This window comes from Cupressus sempervirens, chromosome 10, assembly GCF_028749045.1.
Source record: "Cupressus sempervirens isolate cs-2001-9-10 chromosome 10, ASM2874904v1, whole genome shotgun sequence".
In the NCBI taxonomy this organism is placed as follows: domain Eukaryota; kingdom Viridiplantae; phylum Streptophyta; class Pinopsida; order Cupressales; family Cupressaceae; genus Cupressus; species Cupressus sempervirens.
Window position 1 is genome coordinate 85,156,988 of NC_143127.1, and position 26,603 is coordinate 85,183,590.

The 26,603-nt window shown below is 38.3% G+C and overlaps 1 protein-coding gene across 1 annotated transcript in view; it reads right to left on the reverse strand.

Annotated features, from left to right (window-relative positions):
• Positions 1–26,603, reverse strand: part of LOC149532696 (fumarylacetoacetase-like) — a 186,704-nt gene that overhangs the window by 29,320 nt on the left and 130,781 nt on the right. The window contains exons 12-13 of the mRNA XM_089807770.1: positions 856–952; positions 516–641 (exon numbers count right to left, since the gene is read on the reverse strand). Coding sequence (XP_089663896.1) covers positions 516–641; positions 856–952 — 223 coding nt within the window. The remainder of the gene's footprint in view (positions 1–515; positions 642–855; positions 953–26,603) is intronic.

Below are 26,603 nucleotides of genomic sequence, written 5' to 3' on the forward strand. Positions count from 1 at the left end.
GTTTGTCAGATCAATGCATGAATAGAAATGATAGCACTTGCTTCTAAAGCCAGTAAATAGTTTGTAAGGTCCTCCAAGAATGCTAGATGCCCAATGGTTCTTTCTAGCTGGTTTAAGCAGTACAATAAAACTATCTACCAACAACAACCAGTACTGTTATAATATCTAACAAATAAAAGATTGATCTAGTCAAGTTCATGGTAGAGGTATTTGTGTTGACCAGAAGGGATATGAATGGGGCACTTTGTACAGAACCAACCAAGAATTATATGTACATACAAAAGTAATAAGTATGACACAATTGAAAAGAACTAATGTATTTCCTATCATCTCAAGCTATATAACAAACAAGCATTTCAATGAGAACATTTATTAGTATTAATTTTATAAAGAAATGAACCTTTAGCTATAGCTGCCAATATCTAAATTTTTTATAGAGAATGGAAAGAATAGCAGTAAGATTTGCCACAACATGTTTGAAAAATGAAAAAATGGATAACAATGTCATGTGTTACCTGACAACATGCAGATAAAATGACCTCATCACCATCCTCAATAAATGTTCGAGATATGTTTTCAAGCTTCACTTGCTTCTTGCCATCCCATGATAGTTCTAACAGAGAACCAAAACTTTCTGGTTCCTGTTCACCCAACAAACAGACGGATAAATATATTTCACTAGAAAATGGCAGACCACAATAGAGCTATAATAAAAGTTCACATGTAAAGCCACTTATAAACTCTGACCTTATGAATTTAAAGTTGATTCCCAAAGTTCGATATGATAGCCAGATTTTTCCTCTATTACTCTGTTAATAATTACACATACAAATTTTTAAGGAGATCATAACTTACTGGTCCACTTATGGTTCCAGATCCTAGCAAATCACCAGGTCTCAGATTACAACCATTGATTGTATGGTGTGTAAGTTGTTGTTCAATTGTCCAATATCTGAACCACAAAATGTGCACCGTAAGAGAAAATCTTGTAATATATATGCTCTGCATTGGAGGGGAAAGAACAAATGGCATTGCTGCCACAAATCAGCATACCTAAAGTAATCATCAGCAAAATCTCCTAATAAGGCAATTTTAGATAGATACAAATTTCAAACCAAAAGTGAAAATACAAGAAACCAATTACAAAAATGTACTTTAGAAGGCAATAGTTAGAACGTGCAATTGCTTTCCAGCCAATGAACTACTATGGTTGGTGAAAGAAATATGTTCCCATCCTATCCTATATAACTCAAGGTTGCACAAAATATCTTGAGCTACTCTGCAAGGGGAAAAATCAAGTTTATTTGAACCTGAAAAAGTCTTACACTTGGGTTCAGGGCATAATAAAATGTTCCAGATCCTTACACGAAAAATTCACATGTTTTCTACAAACTGTCTCTCATAAGCCCTATTTTCAGCCCGGTAGGTTGCAGCAATTCACACTAGTCCAGAGGTCATTTCATTTTCTAGCATCGCCTATATATATTATAGCCATAGCAGGGCCCAAGAATAGCATTCGTCAGTCTTTCAAAATTTGGTTCCCTAGACAGGTCATCTTCTGAAATATTTAATCTCTTTGCAAAGGCAAATATTTTCTTGGATAGTTTTCATGCTGCAAAATGATTCATTAACCTCTGCACTTTGATAGTAATGCTGCATGCTACCTAAAGAAGCATGTCTTCTATCTTTTCTATAACTTAGACGAGTGATGCATAATTCCATGTTCAAATGGTATCATTATTTAGTACTGCAAATTCAAAGTACTTTGAACATCTGTTAAGTTTAGCTGATAGCTCTTACTTGAACATTAGCCAACAGTGAAGATTCCATATCAGGCTGCTCTGTCTCTGGTGAACAAAAACAATAGTTAAGCATTATGTTTATGGAATAAAACAGATAACACTGATCCTTTCAGTCCCAGTCTCATTGCCGCACTTACTGTATGAGCCTCCTTGTGGGAACAAGGGAATTTTTCCACTTTACCTAAAGAGTTTCTCTTAGTGTAAGTTTTATCTTGATTTATGTATGTAACCATTTGTTGCTTTCTACTGATTCATTATTCCATTCCAAAGATAATTCTCACTTGTCCTATAGAAAGCAAAAGAAAATATTTAAATGCCCATAAATGATCTTTAATTGGTCAATAGGAGTGAAATGTACAACTGCTGCAATAGAAACTACTAGAGCAAAAAGTACTAGAGACTCCAAGCAAACAAAATAAAGCAAAGAAACCAAGAAACAATGGAATAGACAAATTGGGGTAAAACTAACATGATAACCCCAAAACAAATTCAACTGCAAATAGTTGTGTGAAGGAAGGACCTACCAATGACATGGGAACTGATGAAAATCAAAGCTTGCAACCAAGATCTGAAGCAAATACTAAAAAATGTTGGTAAATTTGTACCTCAGCGTGCGATCAAAGAGCCAAAAATATTTCCATATTGTTGGTGTAAATAATTATTCACTATTTACACTTACTTAAGTTTACTTAGGTCAATGCATTATTTTAATATTTATTTATTAGTCACCTAGGAGAATGTGCACTCTTGTGAGTTGTCATGTTGACAACATAGGAGTTCACACCTCATTTATGCACATGGTGTCTACAACATAGGAGTTAGCACATTATTTGAGCACATGGTGTCTACAACATCTCCACACGTGGGTCACCTTGTCATGCTTATCCTCTCATTGTTGCACGTACATTCATGCACAATGGAGGACGTGTGCTTAATTGTCATGCTTATCTCCTAGCACCTTCTAGAGACATTCTCAATGCATCTTAGAGGCCTTTATATATAAGCACTCCTAGTGTCTACAATCATCTGAACATAGTGATGTATCAGGACATGCTATGATATATTGATCATACTCTTTTTTTGGTCTACAATTGTGCTTGTGTTCGAGTTCTTCAATCTTGGGTGAATTTGCCCTAGGACAAATTCTTACATGGTATTAGAACTCTTGGAGAATATCTCTTCACATAGCCGTTCGAGACCATTTTCTTGCTTTAGAACCTCGGCTCGAATCCAAAGTATCGCTGTCATTGGGAGCATCTAGAGCCAGATCTGACCTCACCATTGTGTCCGAAACATCGATTCGATGAAAATTGGCTATAAATTTTGCTACCCAAAGCCAAAGTCGATCATGAGGCAAAAAATATTTGCAGATCGGCAGCCGAAGGCCTCGATTTGCAATTTGGATATGGTCATTTTTCAGATCTATTAATTGATTTTCAGATCTGTTATTTTATTATTCTCTGTGCTTTTCTGGATAGAAATTTCAAAAAAAATTCAGCCAAGCGGCCTTGCAAAGAATTTTTTTTTGTACAAGTACCGGGTAGTGACACCCCAACCCTACACACGTAAGGAATTTTCCTGGCATCTTCGCATATTCCTTCTTCCTTAAGAGGCCTACACATTATCCATTCCGGCACCAGCAATCAAAGTCATCCGGCAAGTCTCGGCGTGTAACACAAAGTCCGGCCAAGCCCTCGACGACTGCCTTTACCAACCAATCCCGTGGGCTTCCCTTTAAAACTTGCACCGCCTACCATTCCCATGCATGTGGGATTAGAACAGGCAAATTTCCGGCCGTAAAACTCGCATCCAACAACAACTCTTAGCAAAATCCAGTCCGCTCCATTTTTGAGGTTTCTAGCGACTGAATTATCCCAACACCCGGTGCCCTTTAAATCTTTCCGGCCACATTGCACCATCCCACCGGCACATTGTACCATCCTAACCTGGTAGCAGGAAATTTGAACTCCGGCACCGCATCTTCTTTTCGGCCCCTGCGTCTTCTTTCGAGGAAGACGCAACGCATCCTGAGCAGAGCCATGCGAACCCACTCGAACAACCCAATCAGCGGCCTTTAAACTGTTGCCACGTGAACACAATCCACGTCACCAACCCGATATGTCGTCTGCCACGTGGCAGAAGCCCGACCTCCACGTAAGCACCAAGTGTTGCCGCAGCACAGTGACACATCATCAGGCCACGTCATTTTTCATACAGCCATGTCAACATACATCCCTGCCACGTCAGCGTACGACCCTGCCATGTCATCTAGGGTGACTTTTTGCTAACGTCAATCGAACACAAGGTTAAATTTGACAGTCATTACCATCATTTCCAAGGAATTTATAACTGTTGTGATGGCCATTTGACCGTCAAATTTAAGCTAGCAATTTTTTGCCCAAACCCCTCTCCAGATTCAGTTTAGATATGGTAGCCCGACTTTGAGAGGCCATAACTCGGTCATCCGAACTCCAAATCAGGTGCAATTTTTTTTTGATTTTGGGTAGAATTTCCTGCACTCTTCATTGGTGCTGTTCTTTTCTAGTTTTGGTGAACAGATTTGTCAGAAATTGTGTCTTTTGACAATTGTACCTGTCCAATCCTGCATTTTGCAACTTGAAACGCTCCGTACAGGCTCATCTGGCCACATTTTCAGGTTCCTTTTTTTTGAAAGTGAGTTATTTTTCGTCTACTTTCCAATTTTGCAATCAGATTATAGGGTTGTGTGGACAGAAATACCACTTTCAGCATTAGGGCCTTTTCTACATTGTATTGCTTTTCAGAATTGTTGTTTATCTGAGCTCGAGTGCTTAGTTCCAAATTTAGGCCTCAAATGTTCCATCCCTTGTCGTGCACTCTTTCTCTATATGGATATGGAGGTTATGGATTCACTTGATGACTTGAAGTCAAAAGATTTATATGATATTTGGATCCATCTTTGGGAGACGTATGGAGATCCACACATTCCTACATTCCCGAAAGAACTTTTACCTCCAGTTGCAGCTACATCCTCTTCAAATGAGAACAAACCTCCAGATGCTCCTGTTGCTCCTACTAATCCTGTTCCAGCCACAGATGCTTCGGATTTAGTGCAGCAAGCTACTCCATGTCTTCCTACTTTACCTTCATGCGATAACTTCCTTCCAGACATTGCACAGTTGTTTGTGGAGTTTCATATTGAAGATGTGGGAGACATCCTGGATAATATTTGTCTTCTCTTTGAGGCAAATTCTTCATCCATTGCCACAGTGATTGAATCATGTACTTCAGCACAACAGGGTACACTTTGTCTTCTAGTTCTAGCCTCAGGGGATGATTTCTTGGCAGACATTTCAGGTTTGTTCATGGGGTCACACATAGCCGATTTGGGAGACTTCTTTGATGATATACCGCTTCTCTTTGATGAGGGCGATCCTTCTCTAGTTGTTGCGAGGGCTCACTCTGACCCTCATGTCCATTCTCTACATGATCCTTATGTACAGCAGTTGCAAGAGGTCTCCCTATCATTTGAGGAGACAGATTGTTCTTTGGAACAAGTTCTATAGCAATCCTTGCTAGATCTGCACTTCTTCTTAGCAGTTTTGGAAGGAGCCACCATCAGTATCAACAAAGGGACACTTGAACAAGTTTCAGATACACCTTTCATCATCGAGATTCTTTCCACACCCAGGGCAAGCATCTCACCAGTACCTCTATCATTGTTTCTTCCAATGGGGAGGAACATCATTCAACGGTCATGAATCAACTTCTACATTGGAGCATTTCTCACTGGTCGGCACCTTACTTTTAGGGGGGTGGGGGGAGACTACCTTGTCTCCTTCTTCTTCTCCTTTATGGGGGGGACTTTTTCCTCTTAGGGGGTTCTGTCCTTCTCCCACTTCTATTTTTTCTATACTTGATGTATGTTGTAATGGGGGGGTCTTGACTACTCCATCCATGCATGCATCTTGTCTTTTCATCTCTCTTTTCAAGGGAGGGTTTTTCCCATGAGGTTTTCCCTCTTTCTCCGCTTTATGAGAGATTGCATTTTCATTATGTACATGGGTACTTAACATGGTCTAGTAGCCGGGACCCATCATGCATTTCATCCTAGTTTTCGTAAGCTAAAGGGCATTCCCCTAAGTTGCACTTAAGGGGGGGTGTTGGTGTAAATAATTATTCATTATTTACACTTACTTAAGTTTACTTAGATCAATACATTATTTTAATATTTATTTATTAGTCACCTAAGAGTATGTGCACTCTTGTGAGTTGTCATTTTGACAACACAGGAGTTCGCACCTCATTTATGCACATAGTGTCTACAACATCTCCACACGTGGGACACCTTGTCATACTTATCCTCGCATTGTTGCAAGTACATTCATGCACAATGGACAACGTGTGCTTAGTTGTCATGCTTATCTCCTAGCACCTTCTAGAGACATTCTAGATGCATCTTAGAGGCCTTTATATACAGGCACTCCTAGTGTGTACAATCATTTGAACATAGTGATGTATCAGCACATGCTACTCTTTTTTTGGTCTACAGTTGTGCTTGTGTTCGAGTTCTTCGATCTTGGGTGAATTTTCCCTAAGACAAATTCTTAAACATATATAATTGTGGGAATACCAACGTAGGATCTAAAATGCTCATTGGGGAGCATTTAAGGCTGAGAGGGTTAGGCTAGAGAATTGTCAAGGCAATGAATTCCTTGTAGAACCTTTCCCAACACCAAGGTGAAAGAACTGTTGGTTGCAGAGAACTCGGTAAATGAGCTTACACTCAAAACTTGCATTGTGAATTAGTGCTACCAAGGTCCTTGACCTTGTGAAAAAGTATAGCCTATGAAGGGCGTGGAGTTGATGAAAATCAAAGCTAGCATCCAAGTTGGAAGCAAATACCATCAAGTGTTTATATCTAAACATGCATATGAAAAGACAACAACATTAACACCTATCATTGTGGGAATACCAATGTAGGATCCAAAAATGCTCTTTGGGGAGTGTCTAGTGCCAAGGGGTTGAGGCTAGAAAATCATTAAGGCAATCAATTCCCTCTAAAATGTCTTCTAACACCTAAGCTAAAAAGATTGTTGGTTGCAATGAGAAATTGGTTAGATGATCTCACACTCTAGACTTGCATTGTGAATGAGTGGAGTCCTTGACCTTGAGAGAATGAGTAACCACAATTCTTAGAATATATTTTGAAGTGTTAGGGAACCGTAGCAGTAATAGATCAGAAGGATGAACAATATCTCATTGAAGGAATGAACATTCAAAGGTTGCTTAACAAATATGATATGCTAAGAAATAGAAGTAACCAGTCTGGTAGCTCTTGGGTTCCCCCATGTAATGGCATATGCCTTGAAGTGGTCTCCTCACAAATAAATAAGGTGCAGTGTGCCTAATCAAGCTAGCAAAAGAAAGTGAATAAAGAAACACTCGAGTCTTTAAACAAATACAAGTATCCCTCTTGTGGTAGGCCAGACACAAATAAATATTCCTTGGTCTCCTATTCTTGGAGAAACCGTAGGTGGAAGACTATTAAAGCTGAAGATAATTGGGCCAAATAATAGTTCCATCACCATCATATTAAAAAAAATGCTTAACTTAAAATCTGGTTAGGGCCTAAGAGTAACAAAGGAGAGCTTGTCCAAAGAAATGCAAATACACCCGAAGAGCAGCTAATAGACCAGAAGAGCAAATTGACCTCAAAAAATCAATGTCAACATCTAGTAGAAGCCAATCATGCAATCCACTCTAAGGGAATAAAGTGCCAAATATGGATACCTCTAATAAATTGAACCCATGTCACCCAAAGATCAAAGCTTATGTTTTTACCAGTTGAGTCCAAAAATACTCTTGAAGTAATGAGGGTCTACAAATGTAGCATAAAAAGAACATTGAGGGGCATTCCTTTGCAGTGTTATACTGAAGCATAATTGTTTGAACTCGTTCAACCCAAAAACAATCACTAGAGCCCATGACATGGCCCCAAATCTTTGAACCAAAAGCATTGTGGGCTTAATTGTTGTGTTGAAATGAACATCTTTAAAGGGACATCCTAGAAATGCATGTGAAAGCATTAGCATTCCATGATAGAGAGGTATATCCATTGTAAAAAGACCAAAAAATAAAAAGTAAATAGAAAGAGAACGAAAGATTAAAACCCCTAGTCCAATATCACAGTATTTAAGATTTAGCATCCACCTTAGAATGAGATTGTAGAACCATATTTAATTTCTTCTGAGTCCTTTCTTTTTTCCGTTTTACCATATGCCACCCATCCTCAACTTTAGCAGCCTCCTCCTGCCATTCCAAAGCAATATCCCTTGAATCTCACCCAACATCCACTACATAAGAATCCTCAGCTTTAATCAAACCCTCTGTAGGCTCCCAACTTGTCACCATTGTTCTACTTTTCTCTCTTCCTTTTGGGTTCCCACATCATTTTCTTGAGAAACCACCCTAGCAGCTCCAACAGTCAAAGAATTATCACTTTACTTCTCTGAAGGAGCAGCCTGAGAAGTTGCCTCTTGAGGCTGGGGTGCCTTTTCCTCAGCAACAACCTGAGCAAAACTCCTTTACTTCTCAACCCTCTTCTCAAATGTATAAAATGTTGAATAGAGACATCTTCCCACTGAGATGCCACCTTAGTCATTTTGTGGACAGTCATTTTATGTTGTCCACACTCTGCTGCTACATGCCTTATCTGTATATATATTCTACACCTGAAAGGAATCTCTTCATAGTCCCTAGGCTGAACCCAACATTGTTTTGATGATTTAAGTGAAATTTTGGCAAGAAGCCCTTTAGAAACATCCACTTCAACCAAAATTCAAACGAAAGTAGAATGAAGGAGATTTGACAATCCCTCATCTACTATTAGGAAAACCCCCATAGAATTTCCAATCACTTCTAAAAGAGAATCGAGCCAGAGGTGCAAGGGAAAATTTAGAAGGCTTACCCAAAGCGAAATCTTGTCAAATTTCTTAGTAGCAGGGCAAAAGTCAGGATGCCAAGGTTTTTGCATTAGAATATGCTTCTCCAAACTCCAGAAGTGCTCACATAGAACCTTATTCCTATCCTGTATATTTTCAAAAAAGATGATAAAAAACCCTTTAGCCATAGGGTAAATCTGAATGCACCCATCAAGAATGGGCTCCCACTTATCTGAAATCCAAAAGTGAAAATCATGTAAACTTGGCTGAAGGCCCTTGAACTGCCTGATGGCACCTAACTCAAAAAGGTTGAAAGATTGGGAGCAATTTCATCATTTGCCACTTCGTTCAAATCAACTTCAACACTCTTGTATGATGGGATTAGCGAAACCCTCAAGCCATCCAAAGGCTGTTCTTCAAACCCTGCAACATGCTTAGCCAGCTTACAAAAAACACGACCCAGACTAGCTTTTTCTCTCAAAACTCACTTGTGTGTTCATCTCCAAGGGCGGCGTCTTTCCCAGAGTGTAAGCCCTCATTCTTCCTGCCACTGAACCACAACTTGACGTTGTTGGATACAATTCTTCAAATTGTATGTTGTCATTGATGTTACACGAATGTTAGTATTAACCAAGCAAATCACAGTGTTAACAGAATAGTTGGGTAATGAAGAAATAACAGTATTAGCTGAGTCCAGTCGGGCAATGAAGGAATCACAGTGTTAACCGAGTAGTCGGGCAATGAACGAATCACAGTATTAACCGAGTATCAGTAGGTTAGACTTGTTAATTAATTGACTGTAATGTCCCTGGTAGGATCTTCCTAAATTTACTCTTAACTTCAATTATAACTTTGGTTTTGTGGTATCCTTGGAAACTTATTTGTATGATATCCTTTATTTGAAGTTTGTCTAACCTGAATACCAAGTCAGAATATGATAGAAATTTATAATTATGAACTTCCGTTATGAATATCCGATTGGAGATAATAATGTCTGAAGTCATTTCTAAATGGTTTAGATTTTCTTCACGATATATATATTTTCTTACATATGTCTATCTATGCCTCCATATTTCTTTGAACCAATAGTGTTGAGTGCAACTTACGTACTCACTCGAATTTTATATAGAGTTGACTGTATACCAAAGTTACTAGAAGTTTTATTGCTATAGTTGTCTTACGGTCATTTTTATTTTATATGAGAGAAACATTGATTAACTGAACAAGAAAAATGCTCCAAGGTGGATTCACATGAATGGATAAGGAACTAGCACTCTTCCTTTCTGTTTTCTGGCATCGATGTTATTGCTTATGTGTTTGAGTGTCTTGTAATTCATTATCTTTCATCATCTGTTCCCTAAGGTATAAGTTTGAAATGTCACTGTTATGTAATTGCTGTTAAGTGCTTATTGCTCTTGTCTCTTTATCGCTATCTATTCTCCGTGTTTTCTCACTGTTTAACAATTCTATTTGATTCGTGCTCCTGTCATTTTCTTCTCTCTGCCCATGCTGAGGTTTCATGTAAACTCCTCCTCGAAAATCTGTTTTTCTCACTTCGATTTCAAACTTACTGATTCCTTTGATGTTTCCAGATGTGTATCCACATTGCTATCTATCCTTCACCTTCTCATATAATTTTCTGAGTAAAATCTTTATATATAAAATAAGAATTCTTTCACAATCATAATAGGAGCTGGGTTTGTGTTGATAGGTTTGTATGCTTATCAATCACCCAAATGTTCACAGTGGCCCAAACACTATATCATCCTTACTATTCTTTTGTACAAATCCCCAATCTGGATATGCTGTTGATTGTATCGGATTTCTGATTTTGCTTCTCTGTGATAACTACCTATGTTATTCGCTGCATGTTCAATCTGTGAGTACTGAGTATAACTCAATGGCATTTTGCTCTCCATTCCTCTGCTAATTCCCCAGCTGTCTGTCCATGTGGGTAATCTCAATCATATGAAATCTATGTTTTCAACATCTTTGCTAATCTTCAAGCATTCTGAATATTTCCTGACTATACTTTGGGTCTGTGATTGATGTGCCTCTCAAATGATTCAAGGAAATAGAATAATGAGTTTTGTGTGAAGATTATTTTCCATACTTGTATCCTCTCTGTATATTATTCAGTATTCCTCCCCTCTTGTTATGTGTGCAGTTCTGCAACCTATTATATATATTTATTGTAATAACCATTGCTCTATGTATCATCTGATGCTTCGCTGAATATTTGTTCTTCTATGATCGCCAAATGGGTGTGCAATATTTTTCAGACTTTAGTTACTGGCTTCTGCACTCCTCTCTTTCTGTAATATATTCAATGCTCCATTTCTCAATATCTAATCTATGATCCATAATTTATCCAATCATTTCCATATATATTTGGTGGGGAAGCGTTGCTTAGCAAAGGTCATATCTCTTTGTAAGGAATTCTATTTATTTATAAATATTTGGTTATGTATTGATTTGCATCATATAATTTAATTACTAATTTTTTCATATTTATTGTTTATTAAATTATGTGTATATAAATAAAGCTAAGTTGACTTTATCAAATCAATTATATATGAATATTTATTTATTTATTTACTTATAATAAATTATATTATAATTTATTTATTCCTTATATTATTATTTTATTATCATTTTGATTTATTTCAAAACTCTATTAGAAGAAAATAGGGGACATAACATTGACTAATTAAGGCCGAGTAGTTGGATGTATGATTATTTGAAAACGTATTCAAGCTAACTAGGGAAAACTTATGATATATAAGAGAGATTAAGAAATGTAATGAAGAACAAAGAAAGTGAAACAAGATGGATATGCGATCGAAGGAAGAGAAGGCAAGTGTGGAAGATAAGCAGCAAAGAATTTTCTGATCATCAAGAATCCAAAGGTCAAGCCAAACAAAGATTTTAATCTGCAAAAGAAGTTGCTTCATAAATCAGGTCAAATTATTGTTACCTTCTAACCATTGTAGCAATGAAAAAATCTCCTAACAAAGTTGACTTAACAGTCAGATTGTAAATCCTCTAACAAGGTGACATTTCAAGATTGAAGTGTTTGAAGACCCTCTAACCAGGCCACTCCTAACAGGGTGAATTAAATCCTCTAACAAGGTCATACTTAACCGTATGAATGTATTGTAACCTTTAACAAGGTTGGCTCTTAACAGAGCTCACTTCAGAAGAGTGAAAAATATTGTAACTAGTTGCATGCTGGTTTCCCAAATTGGATTTCCACGTTAAATCCTGGTGTCATCTATGTTCATGTTATTTGTTTTATATTTTATGTTTCTACAACTAAGTTACTAAAGGTTAAAATAGATTAATAATCATAAGATTGCTATGTTAACCGAGTTACAGCAAAAACATAGTTTTAACCAAGCTAAATAAAGAATTGCATTACTAGTGAAAAGTTTGATTTAACGTCTAGGGACAAGGAATTGTTTTTGTGGTAACTGGTTCACCTCTCCCCTCTTAGTTACTCTCTTCATTTCCAACAATTGGTATCAGAGCATTTGGGTGCTTGCAGGAAAGGTTTCAAAGGCTTAAGTTAAAAATCAAGATGTCATACAGAACAGAGATTCTCAAGCTTAACAAAGAACAAAATTCACCATGGCCGGAATTCATGAAGCTACACCTATCAAGCATTGGAGATACTTGTCTGTTCTACTTGGAAAACAGATATGTGCCACCACCTAAACCAATGACTGTGGAACGAATGAAGGAGGCAAAAGATCACAATATAATGACGATTGATATAGCTTCCTCTCTCAACTATTTTGAATATGATGAAGTTAAAGAATGTCCAATTGCGTTTGAAATGTGGGGAAAACTGCAAAAAGTCTATGGACATGAAAAAAATGTAAAAAGAGCTAAGGCAGAAAGTTTAAGAGTCAAATTTAATCAAATGAAAAGGAAAGAAGGTGAGAACATTGTCCAATACAATGGAAATATAAAATAAAGTGTACATGCAACCATAGCTACAAGAGGAAAAATAACTGATGAAACAGTGGTCAACAAGGTATTAAGAACTCTTCTTCCTGTTTATGCAATTAGAGTTTCAGCAATTCAAGAGATGAGATGCAATCCAAAAAATAATATAACCTTGGATGCACTTGTGGGAAGATTGAGTGCTTTTGAATTGGACAACTTTGATAACTATGCTCCTAATCCTAGCAACTTTGAATCTGCATTCAAAGCCAAACTAACTCTTGGTAGAAAAGGAGGAAACTCAAAAGGCAAACAGGTTGATAGTGAAGAAGAACTTGAACTTTAAGTCATTGATGCCCTGCTTGCCAAAAGATTACCAAAAGGGAAAGTTAAATTTAAAGGCAAAGTTCCATTGATTTGTTTCTCATGTGAAGAGGTTGGTCATATTGTTGCAAGATGTCCAAACGAAGAAGATAAAGATGAGAGAAGAGATAGCAGGTTCAAAGGCAAGAAAGACTTTAAAAACTACAAGGACTACAAAGACAAAGGGAAGAATTCTTGTTACATTGCTAAAGATTCTGATAGTGATGATAATGAAGTAATATATTGTTGTTAACGATGAATTTGATAATGAGGAAAATGAAAAGATGGCACTTATTTCTCATGTTAGCAAAAATAATACATGGATAATAGATAGTGGTTGTTCTCATCACATGACTGGTGACAAATCTAAGTTTGAACATTTAGAACACTATGATGGTGGAAGTGTTAGGTTTGGAAACAGTGAACCATGCTATGTAAACGGAAAAGGACTCATGGCATTAACTAAAGGAATCAAATGTGACAATGCCTACTAGATTGAAGGACTAGGGCACAATCTACTAAGTGTGGCACAGCTGAACAACATAGGATATAAGGTAGAATTCATGAATGACAAAGCTAAGCTATTAAATGGTAAAGGAAATCAAGTTGGAGCTGAATCACAAACAAAAGGTAACTTGTTTTACCTAGATCTTACTAACAACACTTGTTTATTGGTACAAATAGAGGACAATTGGCTATGGCATAAAAGGATGTGTCATGTTAACTTTGACAACCTAGTTACCATTAGCAAGAACAAAAGAGTAAGAAGCATACCAAATCTAAAGAAACTTGAGATGGCCATATGTAAAAAATGTCAAATTCAAAAGATGAGTAAAAGAAGTTTTAGAAGTAAGACTTACAACTTTGAAGAAGTTTTGGAACTAATTCATATAGACTTTTGTGGACCGACAGGTATAGAAAGCTATTGTGGAGACATATATTTCATTTTGTTTGTTGATGACTATTCTAGGATGATGACTGTAATGTTCTTAAAAGTTAAATCTGATGCTTTTCAAAAGTTCAAGTAGTATTTGGCTAGCGTTGAGAAGGAAACATGAAAGAATCTAAAATGTTTGAGATCAAATAGAGGAGGTAAATTCATCTCAAATGAGTTCAACGAGTTCTACAATGAAAGAGGAATCAAAAGATAGGTATCAGCACCTAGAACACCAAAGCAAAATGACATAGCAAAAAGAAGGAATAGATCCATCATGGAGTGTGCAAGAACACTAATGATTGAGAAAAATGTTGCACCAAAATACTAGAGAGAAGCAATCAGCACAGCAGTTCATACACTAAACCGAGTTCAACAGAACAAAAGTACAGACAAAACACCTTATCAATTATGGTATGGATATAAGCCTAACGTTTGTTATTTCAAAGTATTTGGAAGCAAATGTTGTATCTTAAAAGATGTAAGGAAAAGAAAGCTTGACGCAAAAAGTGATAAAGGTGTATTCCTAGGTTACTCCAATAAGAGTAAGGGATACAAATGTTTGAATCTTACTACTCACAATGTTATAGAAAGTGCACATGTGAAGATTGATGAGTTTGCAGAAAGAAGTGAAGAACAGAGCAGCAAGGAACCTGAAGACTACTGAAAGTTTGTTTAATATGAGGAGGAATTTTAGATTTTACCCAAGTCACAAATAGTTGAAGCCGAGCAACAGCAAAGTGAACCTGTCAAGTCACAGACAGTGCAACCCGAGTTGCGGTCAGTTTAGTCAAAGGAACCTGAGTCATAAACAGAGGAGCCCGAGCAAAAGGCAAAGGATTATAAGCATGGAGAACTGAGTGAACCTAGTTCAGAAACAATAAGGAAAGAACCTAAACTTGCAAAATATGTCAGAAGCCTCATGCCCCTGAATAAATAATTCGAGGAGAGACAGATGTCATACTGACAAGGAACAAATTAGAAGGTACATGCTTGCTTAGTGAATTTAAACCTAGATCTGTAAAAGTTGCTTTCGAAAATGAAGATTGGATAGAGGCAATGAATGAAGAAATTGTGCAAATAGAAAAGAATAATACCTGGTCTCTTGTACCTAAACCTAAGGATAAGAATGTGATTGGTACAAAATGGATATTCAAAAATAAATTAAATGAGAAATGAGAAGTAACAAGGAACAAGGCAAGGCTAATATGCAAAGAATATGCACAAGAAGAAGGTATTGATAATGGAGAAATGTTTGCCCCTGTTGCAAGACTCGAAAGAGTCAGAATAATACTAGCATATGCTGCACATAAAAAATTCAAAGTATATCAGATGGATGTAAAATCAGCTTTCTTAAATGGAATCTTGGAAGAAGAAGTTTATATTGAACAGTCTAAAGGTTTCATTGATCCAAACAAAAGAGACATGGTATGCAAACTACACAAAGCACTATATGGACTAAAACAAGTTCCAAGAGCATGGTAAGAAAGGCTGCATGGATATTGGGTAAGAATTGGTTTTGAAAGAACAAATTATAATAGTAATCTGTATATAAAAGAAGGACCACAAGACAACATATTCCTAGCAAAAATATTTGTGGATGGTATCGATTTGTAAGACATGAGATGTTATGCAAATCATATGCCAAAGAAATGAGGAAAGAAATTTGAAATGTCTATGTTTGGAGAGAAAAATCTTTGTTGGGCTACAAGTTCATCAAATGAAGGATGGCATATACATCAATCAGTCAAAGTACATTAACTAAATGTTGAAAGCATATAGAATGGAATATTCCAAACCAGTTAGAACACCTATGTCTACTAGACATAAACTGTTATAAGATGATTCAAAGGAGGTAAATCAAACTACCTACAGATCAATGATTGAGAAACTTCAGTATGTGGTACACACCAAACCTAATATTGCATTGGCAGTCGGCATACTTGCAAGATTTTTTACAAATCCTAAAGAAAGTCACATGATGGTAGTAAAAAGGATTTTGAGGTACCGAGAAGGAGGAAACCTTGAGTTAAGAACCTTTACTAATGCAGATTGGGCAGCAAGCATTGATGACAGAAATAGCACCAGTGGAGGAGCATTCTTTCTTGGAAAGAGATTAGTATCATGGACAAGCTAAAAGAAAAATTGTATTTCTCAATCAACAATAGGGGCAAAGTATGTTGTTGCAGCAGCTAATTGTTCTAACATAATATGGATCAAGCAATTATTGTCAAGAATGAATGAGGAAATCAAGGAACCAATGGTTATCTATTGTGATAACACAAGTGCAATCAATATATCCAAAAACCATGTAATGCACATAAAGACAAAGCACATTGCAATCAAGTATTATCACCTCAACGAATTGGTTCAAGACAAAGAGGTAGCATTGAAATATGTCAACACAAAGGAGCAGATAACAAACATATTCACTAAGGCAATACCTAAGGATACATTTATATATCTAAGAGGTAACCCCTAAGTAGTACCTAAGGATGCATTTTTGTATCTAAGAGGTAAACTAGGGGTTATTCCCTTGTCCGATGCTCACTAAAGCACAAAAATGGTGATGCATCAACCAACATTCATTGAAGATCTATCAAGTTGATGCAGATTGTCACACTTCAGATGTGAAATTCATAACATATTGCATATGAATCAGTACAAAAGGTACATAGTAAATTCAAATTATGTATCCTTTGGCATTTGGCGTCAAAGAGGGAGAGTTTAGTATCTCAAGAGGGAAAGTATACAGATGATGAGAATATACAGCAAAGAGGGACAATAATGACAAAAGTACAAAGCAAAGTAATGACAGATGAAAGAGGGAGAATTCATTTAAAGCTGCTGAGACAAATCCAAGCAAAATCATAGAGGGAGATGATATAGATGGAAATCAAAATCAAACTACAGATATTATATAGTTGCTCATACTTTTATCATTGTATGATTGGCATGTTCTGCTTCCATCAATTCCAAAGAGGGAGATTGTTGGATACAATTATTCAAATTGTATGTTGTCATTGATGTTACACAAATTTCAATATTAACCGAGCAAACCACAGTGTTAACCGAGCAAACCACAGTGTTAACCGAGTAGTTGGGCAATGAAGAAATCATAGTATTAGACGAGTCTAGTCGGGCAATGAAGGAATAACGATATTAACCAAGCATCAACATATTACACTTGTTAATAAATTGACTAATTAAACCCAACTAGTTGGATGTTTAATGATTATTTGAAAACATATTCAAGCTGACTTGGCAAAACATATGATATATAAGAGAGATCAAGTGTAATGAAGAAGAGAGAAAGTGAAACAAGATGGATATCTGATAGAAGGAAGAGCAAGCAAGTGTGGAAGATAAGCAACAAAGAATATTCTGATCATCAAGAATCCAGAGGTCAAGCCAAATCGAGATCTGAATCTGCAAAAGAAGTTGCTTCATAAATTAGGTCAAATTATTGTCACCTTCTACCCATTGTAGCAATGAAGAAATCTCCTAACAATGTTGACTTAACAGTCAAATTGTAAATCCTCTAACAAGGTGACATTTCAATATTGAAGTGTTTGAAGACCTCTAACCAAGCCACTACTAACAGGGTGAACTAAATCCTCTAACAAGGTCATACTTAACAGTATGTATTGTAACCTTTAACAGGGTAGGCTCCTAACAAGGCTCACTTCAGAAGAGTGAAAAATATTATAGCTAGTTGCATGGTGATTTTCCCAAATTGGGTTTCCACGTTAAATCTTGGTGTCATTTGTGTTCATGTTATTTGCTTTATGTTTTATGTTTCTGCAACTAAGTTACTAATGGTTAAAACAAATTAATAATCATAAGACTCCTACGTTAACCGAGTTACGACAAGAACTTAGTTTTAACTGAGCTAGATAAAGAATTGCATTATCAGTGAAAAGTTTGATTTGACATCTAGGGACATAGAATTGTTTTCGTGGTTACTAATTTACCCCTCCCCTCTTAGTTACTCTCTTATTTCCAACAGATGTCTTCATCTATTTTCGCATCCCTCCATAATATGATTGTGCAGTGCGCATAACCAATCCATTTTGGGGATCCTCATTCTTGCTAGAAGTCTTGCCATCTAAAAAAGCACTGAAATCACTACGCAACATCTTGGCTTCCAATTTTCATCCTTGTGAGAAGTTGTGCAACATTCAACCCAACATTTTTGCACTCTTGATTAGCAGAGAAAAGATCATTTACCACTTTGGTAACAACTTTAACACACACGGCATAGTAACAAAAAGTAATGTAATGCAACACAATTATCATAGAGCTTGCCAAGCTTTCTATATTATTCTCAAAAAAAGCTTACAACCATATATGTTTCAGACTCACAATGCCAACACAACTTCATTCACATTAATGATGTTGATCGGATACAATTACATGGCATATATAGTGTTGAGGGGGTGTGACTAGCAACCATCGCAACCAATCAAATTACCAACCCACACTACCTATCCCTTCAAATACAGTAACAAACTTAACAACTAGTTTTACCAACAACATCATCCTCCCCGAAAAGAAAGTTGTCTTCAACTGACACAAAACAAAATTGTCACAACCATCTACACAAGAAAATACATCAAAAAGGGTTAAGGAAGCATCCTTGATGGAGGAGTTGATGGTGTGGAAGCTGCCAGCTACTCTCTTAGCTTATACCCTTGCTCTGTCCGATATTTCAGATTGCTCTTAGCTACCATCTGACACTCCCCGACTGATTTCACCATATAAGCAACCTCCAAAATTTCCTTATCCTTCTTATCTACCAATTCTATAGCGGTAGTGACATGAGTCTCCAACATAGCTTGCTTGGCTCTCTCCTCAGCCAAATGAGCCTCTCTCTCTTTGTCAACCTGGCCTCCCTCTCTCCAAGTTGAGCTTTGAACTAGGTAAACTCATCCTCTACCTGCTACAACCGTCTAGCTAGCTCCTACCGAGTTGTGACTACTATTGGTCGTTGGTCCTCATCCCCTAAGGCTACATGTTGAATCCATCTCCACTCATAGTATCCTGCACCAAAAATCCACTCAACTCTCTCTAAGAAGTCTTGGTGCAACTCTCTCTTATAGGCTCATGCGGACCTTAATCCTTTAGCATCTCAAGGGTCTTAGTAGTAGGCCACACTCAAGACTCGAAACACTTAGCAAACTCCTTCCCACAACCTTTGCTAACAATGTCAAGAGATGCTCTACCTATTGGCCTATCCCCTCTCAAGCTCATAGCCACATTAAAGCCAGCTCCCTCCTAGCACCTGCCACCACGTTTGCCAAATACTGGTCCACGTTTAGATCACTAGACTCTCCCCAAGCCTCCTTGTAAAAAAGAAATCTACGGAAGGGATGTTTTTAGCACCCACACATGCATCCTCTCTAGCCAAAACATGAGCCCTCTATGGCTTGACCTCTCTCACGGGTGAGAGTCCAACCTCGAAGCCTACAATGTCAATGGGTGGGGGTAGTTGTTGCCAAGGTGAACATACCCTAGGCCTCATAGGTGCGATGGGAGCAATCTAGAACTGATTGAGCCAACCTGTCTATGTTCATCTTTGACTCATTCCTTGCACTCAACTAACATATCCACCACACTGTCCCCAGTCATGTCCTCATCAGTACACTTTGTCACAGTAACCACCTCCATCCCTATTGCCTCATTAGTTTGCATCAACACTTAAATCTACTCATCTGCAATACCTCCAAGTGATTCTAACATCACTAGTAGTGGCTTGGACGTTGGCCCTAGCACTAGCATACTCTTGCTAACCAACGTCCTCACCTGACCAAACCCTAGCATGGGCAACATGGTCATCAATCCCGCAATCGTCGAGGGAGGGATCAAGTGGGCCTCTGAGAGTAGTGGCAAAGTAAAGAGAACCCACTTTGTGCCACTGTCAACTAGTACAGATGTGGTTATTGAATCCACAACCTCCATCTCCATGGCCTAGCTATGACCTGACTCCATCAAGCTCTCAGTAGTTTCCTCCCTGCCACTGTCGCTGTCTCACTCGGACTCAAAGTTTGAAACCACTAGGCACTTTCAATTTTGTCTTGTCAATGCACTACAAGCATCCAAATGCTGCCAATAAAATATAGGAGGCCCAATGCCCAAGTGCCCTCTGGTTTAACTTCTAGCTTGCTAGGTGAAACTACACAAGAGTAGCAACCAAAAACAACCCAATAGTTTAATGCAACATATCCAAGGTCATGTGTTGAAACGTGAGAAATGCGTACCTCCTCTCTGCCAGTAGGAATGCTCAATCATACACAATACCAATCCTTAGACCCTTCATGAGAAAAATTTGTGGAAGGGCAACATTGGATGCTCTACTCAAACCAGTAAGCATGCTCATCGCTACATCCATAAGAGAACATCACTCTCTTGTAACAATAAATGATTTCTTCATCCCCTGGCTCTTGGAAGCACTCTCTACAAAATCCATCTCTACTAGTGTGAGGTTCCTTGAGACCAATTTTATCAAAAGCTCTTCCTTTTCTTTGGTAATATTTACTTTGCCTTCAAATCTATTTTCTTCTCATTCCTGCCTAGGTCAGTGTGAATGAGATCTTGAGGTCGTACCCAAGATACTTGAAGGCGTTGATTCATGTGAATTCGTCGAAGGAATCAACCCACATGCGAAGGGTGCCTTCATAGTCACAACTGCAAAATACGGGCATTTGTATGGCCCAATGTACCTCAAGCCTACTCTATGTGTTACTTTACCAAATCCATGTCTAATGTTTCTTGCCATCATTTCCTGCATTCCAAACCATTCAACCCTTCAAATACCAAATTTTGTGTTGTGATTGTCTCCTCCTATTGCGAGTGTGCGTAAGATTGCCCTTGCACCTTTGGCCTCACCTTCTTCTTCTTCCCTTAGCCCATATCTATTTTTCTTGCAATTCTTACTCTTGAGGGCAAAACTTGAGCTTCTTTTTTCATGAATGATGAACTACTAGATGGTGACTGCAACTATTTTTTCAAGTGTTTCTTCTTTGTTGGATCCATCAATAACTGTCTCTCCTTTATTGATTTGTACAGTACGAACAAAATCAATTACGGCACTACCTGCCTTGCTATGTAACAACTCCTATTCAATTTTCCGCTCACAACTCCGTACTCGCTACGGCTTTATGGTTTTTGTCTAATGGCTCACAACTGCAATATTGTGCCTGTGAATTATGGCTTGTGACCTGCGAACGACAAAATTGTTGTCTATTTATCTCCTCTTCAATCTTGACCAGTTTTGAGCTTGTGCCCCTGATAATGTTAAATTTATAGTTTAACAACACACCACAAGGAAGGGCAATATCAGATGCTCTACTCAAACTAGTAAGCCTACTCTTCACAACATCCATAAGACAACACCACTCTCTTGTTGCAATAAATGATTTCTTCATCCAACAACTCCTGGAAGCACTTGTTACAGAATCCATCTTTGTTGGTGTAAGGTTCCTTAAGACCAATTTTATCAAACACAATTTCTCTTTTCTGGTCATTTACTTTGCCTTCAAATCTATTTTCTTCCCATTCCTACATGGAATACAAACACTCTCATGAATTTAGTCACTGGAATGAGACTTGACGTCATACCCGAGATACTCGAAGGTGTTGGTACATATGAATCTATAGGAGTCAACATACATGCAAAGGGCACCTTCATAGTCGCAGATGCAAAATACAAGCATTTGTATGGCCCAATGTACCTCAAGCCTACTTTATGTGTTGTTTTACCAAATACATGTTTGGTGTCTCTTGCCATCATTTCCTGCATTCCAAACCATTCAGCCCTTCAAATACCGCATTTTGAGCTGTGATATTCTCCTTCTCCTTTTGTGTGTGTGTAATATTGCCCTTGTACCTTCGGGCTCCTAAGTCCATATCTATTTTTCTTGCAATTCTTACTTCTAAGGGCAAAACTTTAGCTTCTTTTCTCATGTCTGATGGTGACTGCAATTGTCTTTTCTAGTCTTTCTTCTTGATTGGATCCATCAATATTTATCTCTCCTTTGTCGATTTGTGAATAAAATCAGTTAGGGCACTACTTGCCTTGCTATATAATGGCTCCTATTCCAATCTTGCCTCAAAACTTCCTTCACAGCTCTGTCCCGGTTGTGGCTTTTTATCTAGTTATCTAAAGGCTCACCACTGCAATACTGTGCCTGCAAATCATGGCTCGTGACCTACTAACAACAAAATTGTTGTCTATTTATCTCCTCTTCCATCTTGGCCAATTTTGAACTTGTGCCGCCAATAATGTTAAGTTTGCAATTTGACAACATGCCACAAGGAACCGGCCCCTTTGGTCCAAGCTCACCCTGTGGCTCTCCTTTGTTGTTTTGCTTGTCTCCCATGCGCCATCGTTCTATGTCTTTTTGGAGTTTTACTATGCCACTGCATGACCACTTTATCAATCATCTCTACTTTATCTATGCTACCTGTGTTCAGTTTACTTTGTGCAGCCTTGCTTCATGGCCCTATTAAATAACTCTACTCCATGTGAGGTTCCAGCAACCATATGGTGTCGGCTACCTCTACGTGATCCCTTGTCACCTTGTCCATTTTCCCCAAATGGTATTCTTCACCTATGGCTCTCCTACCTGGCACCATTTGATATTTGCTTCTCCTTACGTCGTCGTCTAGTGTTCCCAATGCCCGATATTCTCTCCTTACGTCTACTTCCTCTATTGGCCCAAGTCCTTTCACAATGGGAGTTAAGCAATTTACTTTACATTTCTTCATCATGGTTGTATGTCACTATACCAGTCGTGTGTGCCATCATATGGTACAAGAGTTTGTACTTAATACATGTTCTTCATCCCTCCAACTCTATGACCTTTTTTTCCTTTATAATTTCCAACTTCACCGTGCGATCTCTGTGGGCACTTGTATTTCTTTGTATCATCGTACGCCACAACCTTCGTGCTTGTTTTTCTTTGCTTCCCTGGTCACCATATGTGCACCTTTGTTTTGACGTTGCATCTTTCTACTCTAACAAATCCTAGACTGCATGATGCTTTAAATCTTGACTTTGTGTTTCTTTTACCACTACACGGTGTCTTTGTCGTGACAATTGTATTTTGGGGGCCACCATACAACAATCACCCTGTACAGTGAACATATGGTGGGTCTACTGTATGGGGATCTCTCTCTACATAGAGTTTTACCTTATGCAACACCTCCTTCCATTGGCCTAGGTCAACCTTCCTCCCATCTTCGCCTTTTGTATTAGAGTTTCAACTTTAACCCATTTACGGTGTCTAGAATCTCCCATCCATCAAGCGCCCATAACTTAATAGCCCCATTTTCTCCAACTACTCTCACCTTGTAGGGACCGAGCCACCTGACTTTGAAATTCCCTGGTTTGATCTCATTCCTACCAGTATACTTCAATACCAGTTGTCCTAGGGTGAACCTCATTGGGCTTAGATATTTGTTGTGCAATACCTTTCTCCTTTGTTGAGCTACCTCTATGGCCCATACTGCCATCATCCAATGCTCATCCAGTTTATTTAAGGCATATAACATTTCCCTAAGACTTTCAATATCACCTAGCCTATTCTCAATTGTTATCCGCAGACTCGGCACCGTAAATTTCACAGGTACAATAAGTTCCTGGCCATACATTAATTGAAGTGGTGTGTAGTCGGTAGTTACTTTGTACATCGTGCAATAGTCTCATTGTATGGATGGTAACTTCTCTTCTGAATCTTCCTGCTCCAACCCACATGATTTGTAAGTTATTTTCTCCAATATTTGGTTTGTGGCTTCGGCCTGGCTATTCGCTCATGGGTAATAGGGACTTGACAAGGAATGAAAGATTTTGATTTCTGTGGTGAGCAATTTGATGACATGGTTTACAAAGTGGCCCCTTCTATCACTTGTCAGCTATATTGGAATAGCGTACTTTTTTATAATTTGTTCATAAATGAACTTGGTTGCATTTTAAAGGAGAGTTTTTGGGTAGGGCTTGCATCTCCACCCACTTGGTAAGGTACTCCATTGCCACTACAATATATCTACATCTTCAAGCTTTGCTAGACTTCAGTGACCCAATTAAGTATAGTCCCCATCTAACACATGCCACAACCCACAATCCACTCCCTAACATCGTTGTATAGTGTGGGCCACCACAGATCTACAAGCAACACCTTCCTCACCATTGTATCTGCTCCCATATATCCACCTATCAAGCCTTACTATGCCTCTAGAAGTACACTTGGGACAACTTCATCCATGACAAACCTTCGTAATACCTAATCTGGTTTGATCTTGTATAATAACCCATTAATCAATTGGAACATCCTACTCCTGAGGCCCAACTTCCTTCTCTCTCTAGGCGAAACATCCCTCAAGAACTAGGATGCAGACAGATACTCACCAATATTTGTGCACCACACTGGCACTACAACAATATCAAAAACATGTGTCTGTGAAGTCATCGTTCGCCCCCTCTAGTGGATCTCCAGACTTATTTCGGAAGAGATGGCCAATAATTACAACGATTTGTTTACTCTCCCCTAGTGGATTTGTTGACCAAGTACATTAATGTCTGGTGGTCCACATAGAAGGTGGATGGCATCGTTAGTAGATAGTGTCAATTTCTGAACAACATACACCATTCAGAGAACTTTTTATTGTGTTGTAGTTTCTTGCCTTAGCAACAACCTGCTGGCAAAGTAGACTAGGTGGTTCAACGTATGATTTCCCACTTGTGCCAATGTGGCTCCAATTACAAAGTTAGACACATCCACAAGTACATGAAATTCCTTGTCCTAGTTTGGGTACGCTAGTATTGGTGCACCTACCACCCTTGTCTTCAATAACTAAAAAGCTTCCTCCTACATCATCCTCGTGTATGACTCTCCCTTCTATGTTAGCTTACCCGATGGGTACAATACTTTAGCCAAAAAATTTATAAACCTCCTGTAGTACCCGATGTGCCCGAGGAACAACTTTAACCCTATAATGTTCATTGACGCTTCCATCTTTACAATAGTAGGGTACTTTGTCGCGGTCCATCTTTAGTCCAGTCTTATACAAGATATGCCCTAGCAACTTCCAATGTGGCATCATGAATCTACATTTCTTGGGGTTAAGTGCCAGCCCAACCTCGCTCTTTTGCACCTTTCCATCACTCTCAAAGCTATCAAGTGTGTGTCCTGCACATAGTAGATGGATCAGTCGGTCTAAAAACACTTAAAAAGTTTCAACAGACATTTTGTCAAATATGTGTAGGATTATCCTCTAGAATGATGCTGGTACACTACAAAGTCCAAAGGGCATCCTATTATATACGTAGACATCATCCTCAACCATGAATGTTGTCTTCAATTTATCCTCCTCAACTATGGCTATTTGATTGTATCCTGAAAATCCATCCATGAATAAATAGATTTTGTGTCCTACCACCTCTTTGAGAATGTTGTCTATGAAGGGGATCAAAAAGGGGTCTTTGATGCTGACCACATTGAGGCTTATGAAATCTACAAATGCAAATTTGGTCCACCTCCTTCAATAACATAACTATGGGAGACACTCATTTAATTGTTTGCATTCTGAAAATGATACCCGTGTCCAACATGCGTTCTATCTCTTCATTAACTCGTGCAACATAGTTCTTGTTCATTTGGTATGGTCTCTTCCATACCAGTACGACTCTAAATATCAACAAGATGCGGTGCATACATCACTCCGAAGGTACTCCCTTCAAATACCTATATGTCCAGAAAAACACATTTATATTCCATGAAGATCTTAAACGTTGTAACTTTCAAGATGAGGTTCCAATCATCCCCCACCAAGATGTTTCTTGAGTTTTCCTCATTGTTAAGGTTTGTAACTTGTAATGAAGGCTCCTCGCACTGAATTGGCTTGTCCCAATCAAATTGGTGTGCGAGTGTCTCATTCCCTAAGGCCTCCCCTTCCATATATTCTCCGTACTTTGGTGGGAAAATGTCCTCCACCTCTTCATCTAACTGGAGCATATTACAATGAAATAATAAATAATCTATTTGCCAATGGAAAAAGTCATTCATTGAATCTAGATCGTCCTCCGACCAACCTTGCAGCATCAAGATACCTTCCTGATTGGATTCCATTGGTTGCTTCCCTGCATCTCTCTGTACCTTCTTTGGACTTAAACTATGACGAGGATGCCAAATCCTTGATTACCATCTGTGTTTTGAGATCAATGGTGAACTTTCTCTTGCCTTTCTGCATCAATAGGGTGTTTCTTTTCGAATTGTGGTTCACTTTTGTTGCAAATAGCCATCCTCTCCCAAGAATGCATTGTAGCCCTTCTTTTTCAGTGGTATCACCATAAAGTCCCAACACAAATGGTTGAGTGCCAATCATTGGACCCTGCACCAATAATGTCCCAATCGGCTTGGTGTCGCATTGGTCCGCACCCACCAAATGAAACGTAGGGGGCTATAGTGTAGGTTGTCTCAACTTCCATGTGTCCTTGAGTAGCATGTTGCACCAAACTCTCTATCAACGATGGCATCAGTTAGGATGGTGAGGAGAATGATATCTCCACCACCACAAGATGTCTACTACTATTAATCACCAACAACATAGGGTCTGCTGAAGGGCTAACTGAAT